Raw genomic sequence first — 7,305 nt, forward strand, 5'->3', positions numbered from 1 at the left:
AAATTCATGTGAAATGTTCTTTGGCCAACCAACTATATACAGTTGATCCTTGAACAACACAGGGGTTCACAGTGCCAACCCCCCTGCACAGTTGAAAATCCAACTGTGCGCCTGGGTGGCTCAGTTGGTTGAGCGTTCAACTTAGACTCAGGTCATGATCTCATGGTTTGTGGGTTCAAGCCCCACATTGGGCTCTGTGCTGACAGCTCAGAGCCTGCTTGGGATTCTGTGTCTACCTCTCTCTCTCTGCTCCTCCCCGCTTGCACTTTGTTTCTCTCTCTCAAAAATAAATAAACATTTAAAAAAGTTTTTTTAAAAAGGAAAATCCAAGTATAACTTTTGACTCCCCAAAAACCTTACTAATAGCCTACTATTGACCAGAAGCCTTACTGATAACATAAACAGCCAATTAACATATATTTGGCATTTTATATGTTTTATATACTGTGTTCTTGCAATCAGTAAGCTAGAGAAAAGAAAATTTAAGAAAATCATAAGAAAAAGAAAATACATTTATAGTATTGTACTGTATTGAAAAATCCACATATAAGTGGATCCATTAAGTTCAATCCCATGTTGTTCAAGGGTCTCCTGTATTTCCTTAGAATCTTGGTTTTAGGGACACCTGGGTGGCTCAGTCAGTTAACTTCTGCTCAGGTCATGATCTCATGGTTCGTGGATTCAAGCCCCACGTCGGGCTCTGTGCTAACAGCTAGCTCAGAGCCTGGAGCCTGCTTCAGATTCTGTATCTCCCTCTCTCTCTGACCCTCCCCTGCTCATGCTGTCTCTCTCAGAAATTAAAAAAAAAAAAGAATCTTGGTTTTAAAGAAGGACTGTGAAACGTCATTGCTTCCTGCCAAGTATGTGGAAGGGCACTGAATTGATGATAGGGGTGCCCAGTTTTGAGTCGAAGTGGGCTTTTGCTCTGATTGTTCCTGGGCATAATTTTGGATAATCATTTCACTTCTCTGCTTCGGGTCTGTCTTCAGTCAATGGGGAGAATAAAAACATATGTCCTACGTCATAATATACATCCCACGTCATACAGTAGCCATGAGGAATAACTGCAGCTTGCCTTGAATGCAGCACAGCAGGCTCCAATTAACATGAACAGATTCTCCATGCGTCAGGTGCTAAGGACAGTGTTAGCAGTAACCTGTATTCCCCCACATAGATGAGCCAAGTCTTTCCCTAAAATCTTGACTTACTGAAGTCCCAGATACCCAGATGTAAAAGACAGGGTAAGGATTTACATTGCAAAAGAAATGAGGAATAATCTAACATGGGGCAACATCCCCAAAAGGGGATGCCGTGAGGCAGGATGGGTTTTCAAAAGCTCCATCATGTGCCAGGATTCTGATCAGAGAGCCTGCATCCACCACAAGATGTCTGTTGTCTAATAAAGCCAAGCAAGAACCAGCACTGGCCCAACCATTCCATGGCCAGGACCCTAGAAGGAGAAAAACAGTGCTCTGAATAATTCACAATAGTGGCCACACAAGCACGGAGCCAAATGGCAGAGATAAATGCTCTGAGAGCTTACCAGCCCTCATTTTCTTCCTGATTCCTTCCTTATTTCTTCTTGCAACATCAAATGATACACAAATAAAGAACATCTCTTAAGGCTAAACATGTAAGAATCTATTGATAGGTCTGTGGGCTCAATTACACTATTTCAGAAAGCAAGTTTGCCTTAAGACCGAGACTCAATTTAACGTATTATTTCTCGTGCTTTTTTTTTCCTGTCAAGAATGAGAATAAAACAGAAGATGAAAAATAATAAAACTGGGAGACTGGAGTATGTAACACAAGGTACCTACAAATCTAGACACAATCCTAATGCACCGAGAAGTCTTCTTGACCAAAAGAAGATTTCATTCTAACTTGATGCTGCTCTTGATATGAATAGAGGATGTACCGTGGCCCAGAAGCCTGTAGCTTCAAGTAGGCAGAATGCAGTCATCACAAGTTACTCTTTGTTAAGATTTCTATTTCACAGTCAACGTGCCTTGGCAGCAAATCGTTATACTTAGTGCAGGTAAACCAAGGAAAAGGTCTTTTGGAAAAATACAAATTGTTTACCTAGCAACTCCCGGTGAACAACATGAACAGTGCATATTGATAAATTGGAGCCTATGATCACGGAAAATTCACTACAGAATAAAAACAAACACTGCCTATTACATTAAGTATACAGCATGCCTTTTCTGCTCAGTACAAAATCTACTGCCCAGAAGATAGTAAGACTGATGGCCTGACAGTAACAATGTGGCAGGATGCTGTTCTTTTTTTTTTTTTTTTGCCCCGAAATAAAAAATAAAATGATAATGCAGTCGAATATCCCAATTAAACTCCCATCCAATTCAAAATTCATCTTCCGAGCTGTCGGCTAAGAGCATTACTCGATCTTGCATGCTGTTGAATTCTCTCTGCTGGAGAAAGAAAACAGAAAAGCATTAAACCCTTTCTGCTGCAGAGCAAAACTGAGAAACAGGCCCCTTTAAAAGACACACTGACACACAAAGCAGCAGCTGCAGGCAGCTAATCCAAACCACTGGGCATGTCAGTACCATTCACGCATCATTAAGCCCCGTGTGCTTTAATAAGCAAATTAGAAAAGCGAAGAATGTTCGGAAGCTGATTAGGTTTTGCTGTTGTTGGTTCCGTACCTTTCTCTTATGCCTTTTGAAGCCATTTCTCCTTCGCCGATTCATAACCTTAATGCTGTAGAGTGCTCCCAAGATGAACAAGGCTCCAGCTATCCCAACCCCTACGGGAACCAGCATCCCAGACATGTAACCAGCCTGCACAGAAAAGGAAACACGCATTAGGATGCTGAATGGACCACTGCCCTGGGTTTCTCATTTTTGCTGGATGGCAGCAGGTTCTTAAACACCTGGAATTCTCCTATCTGCTTTGCTATCAAATAGCACCTAGAATAAAGGTACTTTACGGGAGGAGGCAACAGAGAGAAAGATATGACTATTTTTGGAAAGTCAAGTATTTAGAAGAAGAATTGAAATAAATCACCCAGACCTAGAGGCTCTACCAGCCTCTAAATGTACCATGTACATTTATCAACATCAGGTTTTGGTGGCAGAAATATAATTTGNTATTGAAATAAATCACCCAGACCTAGAGGCTCTACCAGCCATGTCCTCATGTACATTTATCAACATCAGGTTTTGGTGGCAGAAATATAATTTGTATTAGAGACGGATGAAGTAAGCTTCCCAGAACACCAGGACTATTAAAATGCTATAAATTGGAAATATCAGCCTGAGACAAGTTCCAAGGGGGCTGAAGTGCCCTCTGGAATACTGTGCTTCTTGGGGGGCAAAGGGAGGGCCTTGACATTGGTGGCTGCTCTCTCACGACCTCAGCTGCATTATAGTAAGAGAAGGAAGATGGAGGATGCTAGATGTTGGGGCACAGACAGGAAAGACAAGGAGGGGAGAGGGTGTGCACGTAAAGTGGGATTTATATGAAAGGAAAAATCTGCTCAAGAGACAAGACCAAAGTTGGGGCTTGGGAGGGAATTCTGAGCATCCCCGGCCTCAAAGAAAGGAAGTGGCAGAGAAGGGTACAAAGATCACTGCCAACCACACTGACACCTTCCAAAGAGCCTGGAGGTATCTGGTAGCTGATGTGTCTCCAATGTCCCCAAGGTGTCACTACGAATATGTTGCTCCTAAGAGAGCAGTGTGATGTCCACACATCTCTGGGCTCGGGTGAGTAGCTACTAACAGTACTCTCTGCATCTTGGCCAATATGTATTGGCCTAAGCATTATGTAACTTACCTAGAGTGCTTTCATTGAAAAACGCGGTGCTGGTTTGTCTTCCAAGAAGGCCCCCTTCTAGAGGCCCACCCAGACAAAATATATAAAAAATTAAAATTTTTGAACTTTAGATAGGCATTATTGGGGGGGAGGGGCTTGAGTCTGTTCATTTACTTGACTATTTCTAAACTTTCTATTATAGCACAAACTATTTCTAGTACCTTTTGGAATGAGCCAAAATCAGAGAGGGACAGAGAAGAAAAGTTTTCTAAAAAAGTGCTGAAGTATGCAGGCTGTGATGCTTTCCCAACATTTCCAAAAGTACATCAAAGGAACACACAAGACCGTATAAAACTGCAGCTCCCTCCTGCACCTAGCCAGCTCAACCGCTGGTTCTCATTTCCAGACTCTTGTGTTAGAGCAGAATATGGAAATTTTTCCATTAATTGGAGAACAATAGCATTGTTCATCAGCCTACTAAGTGTTTTTCTCCAAGAAACAAAGCCCAGTCACTTTTCAACACATTAATATGCTTTGCAGAAACCCAAACTTTTTCTCAAGTTCTTCCAGATCTACATAAAGCTTATAAAAACTGTCATTTTCCATGTGGGAAAATGCCAGACAAGAGCAAAGTTTTGGTACTCTCACAAGAAGTGTGAGTGTATCGTTTTAAAACCACCATTCCCAATGCATAGAAATGTATGTACATATTGAAATACGACCATTTAAGCCCCATAGATTAGACTCTAAGAGGATGATGTGCATTCAAACGATGATGTTTGAGCTTTTGGAAGCTCAGCTTGACCATTCTCTGTGTGGGTCTCCTCATACTATGTGACTTCACCTCACACCAATAGCATGAAGATTCTAAAAAGTGTCACTCTTTCCCATAATTCTTATTTACACATTTAGACTTCTTGTTTCTAGAACTTTAAATCATCTAGATTTCACCAAAACTCAACTCATATCTCTCTCTCTCCTCTCTTTTGTCCCCTCATGGGTGTGTGTGTGTGTGTGTGCGCGCGTGTGTGTGTGAAACATTTGCCTGTGCTTTGAAATTACAAGATGGGATCAAAGTAACTTCTCCTCTTCAAGTGTATTTCAACCATTCCTCTTCAAAATCAGACTAATGGAGAAGAAACTTCCTAACTCGCCCATGACTTGTTTCCTGCACAAATGAAAACAAGTAAGATACGTGTACATATCTTTTAAGTTCTAAATCCTGCCCCTTACCTCTTCTCTGTTCAAAACATTGGATGTACATGAAGCTCCACATGTAACACATTAAGAAGGACACACTGCACCTGCGTATATTCCAACTGAGAATGCAGAACTTGAATTTAATCATGAGGAAACATCCAATCCACCTAAAATGAAGACTATTATATATTTTTTAAAAAGTCTCTATTCTTTTGGGGCACCTGGGCAGCTCAATCGGTTAAGTGTCCAACTCTTGATTTATGCTCAGGTCATGATCTCATGGTTCGTGAGTTCGAGCCTCACATCAGGTTCTGCACTGAGCGAAGAGCTTGCATGATTCTCTGTCTTCCTCTCTCTCTGCCCTTCCCCCCCCACTCTCTCTCTCTCTCTCTCTCTGTCTCTCAAAAATAAATAAATAAATGTTTTTTAAAAAGTCTATAGTTTTTTAAATGTCAGTGTTGTGAAAGATAAAAGATGGCTATAAAAATGTTCCAGACTATAAAAACTAACAAATCATGACAATCAAAATGAGTTGCATGACCCTAGACTAGGTCCTGTACTGGTGAAGAAAAATGCTTTTAGAAAGGTACTTTGAGGGGTACCTGGGTGGCTCAGTCGTTTAAAACATCTGACTTCAGCTCAGGTCATGATCTCGCAGCTCGTGGGTTCAAGCCCCGCATCAGGTTCTGTGCTGACAGCTCAGAGCCTGGAGCCTGCTTCAGATTCTGTGTGTGTGTGTGTGTGTCTCTCTGCCTCTATCCTGCTTGTGCTCTTCTCTCTCTCAAAAGTAAATAAACATTAAAAAAAGAAAGGTATTTTGAGTATGTTGAAAAAACTGAAATATGGATGCCAGATTTGATAAAAAGTACTGTATCAATGTTAAATACACCCAAGCTGATAACTGTACTGCATTTGCTTACAGAATATTCCCACTCAAAGAAAATACACACTAAAGTATTTGGAGTCAAAGCACCATGGTATATGCAACTCTTCCTCAAATGGTTCAGAAGAAAAAGAGGCAGAAATGGGGGGACAGACCAGTAAATGAGATAAAATGTTAAAAACAAGTGCATCTGGGTAAAAGGTAAAGGGGCATTCTTTGTACTTATTCTTGTATCTTTTTTTTTTGTAAATAGCTCCAAATAAAAAGTAAGTTTTACATTTTTTAAATTATTACTAGACATAGTTGTTTTTAGTTTGCGTTTGTTTTGGGGTTTTGTTTACTTTGTTTTTACTTTGTTCATAAGAACATAAAAAGAGAAATACTTTCATAAGAAAGTATTCCTCCATAGGATAATGTATTTATTCAGAAACATCTGTTTTCAAGAAAGGTATAAGAAAACCAAATGACATGCTGTACTGCCTAAAATCTGCTGAATTAAGATAGTGCCCTTATATTGCTTTGCAACAGTGGTTCTCAAACTTCAGCATGTGCCAGAATCCCCTGCAAGACTTGTTAAAACAGATTGTTGGGCCCGGTTCCCAGAGTTTCTGACTCAGTATGTGTAGGGCGGGACCCAAGAGTTGCATTTCTAGCAAGGTCCCAGGTGAGCTGATGCTGTGGGTCCGGACCACACATGAGAATCAGTGTTGTGCAGTATACTCCCGGTCACCCATTTTCCAGATTACTTCCTAAAGCTAAAAGGAATAGAATGATCTTGGTGACATAACAACAGAGCTGGCCTTTATTATGTTACTGTAATTGTTATGATTCTCCAATTTTGAGAAGAAGTTTAGATGCTGAAAAGATATATCCACAGGTAGCCAAGTTAGGATTTGCCTAACGAGCATCACCACCTTGGACATGTAACCAGAAAGAAAGTGATGATGGAATGAGTACAGGGCTGTCCCTCAATCCTCATTCACCTCTTCTTCCAGAGCAGTAGAACCTCCCATTCAGGCTGGGTAACAATCACTTCTCCCTGCCTTCTGTGCAGCTGGCTGTGACCATGTGATAAATCTCACTAAGAAGATAATATGCTAGTGGCAGGTGCAACTTCCAGGCCATGCTCTTTAAGAGGGGAGCACAGCCTTTATCCCCCACTTTTTAAGAATAAGAGCGCCTTCATCCTCCCTTTTAACTGGGGGGAGGTCTCTTTGCCTTCCCTTTTCCTACTCCCTCTGACTAGAATATGGACCTAGTGAAGTTGGAACTGCCATCCAGGACCATGAGGTGACCTTGGGAATGAAGGTCCACAAATGCTGGAGCATCAAATACAAGGAGCCTGAGCCCCTGTCACAATGTTGCTTCCCATTAACCCTAGACTGCTACCTCCAGATTCATAAATGAGAAACAATCTTTGTCTTGGTTAAGCCATTATCATG

The 7,305-nt window shown here is 41.1% G+C and overlaps 1 protein-coding gene across 1 annotated transcript in view; it reads right to left on the reverse strand.

Annotated features, from left to right (window-relative positions):
* Nucleotides 1–1,632: 1,632 nt before the first annotated feature.
* ARMH4 (armadillo like helical domain containing 4) overlaps nucleotides 1,633–7,305 on the reverse strand; it is a 103,773-nt gene continuing 98,100 nt past the window's right edge. Inside the window, exons 6-7 of the mRNA XM_077769395.1 lie at nucleotides 2,670–2,804; nucleotides 1,633–2,432 (exon numbers count right to left, since the gene is read on the reverse strand). Coding sequence (XP_077625521.1) covers nucleotides 2,364–2,432; nucleotides 2,670–2,804 — 204 coding nt within the window. The 3' untranslated portion in view covers nucleotides 1,633–2,363. The remainder of the gene's footprint in view (nucleotides 2,433–2,669; nucleotides 2,805–7,305) is intronic.

The sequence above is a fragment of the Crocuta crocuta genome, unplaced genomic scaffold, assembly GCF_008692635.1.
Source record: "Crocuta crocuta isolate KB4526 unplaced genomic scaffold, BGI_CrCroc_1.0 scaffold10, whole genome shotgun sequence".
NCBI classification, from domain to species: domain Eukaryota; kingdom Metazoa; phylum Chordata; class Mammalia; order Carnivora; family Hyaenidae; genus Crocuta; species Crocuta crocuta.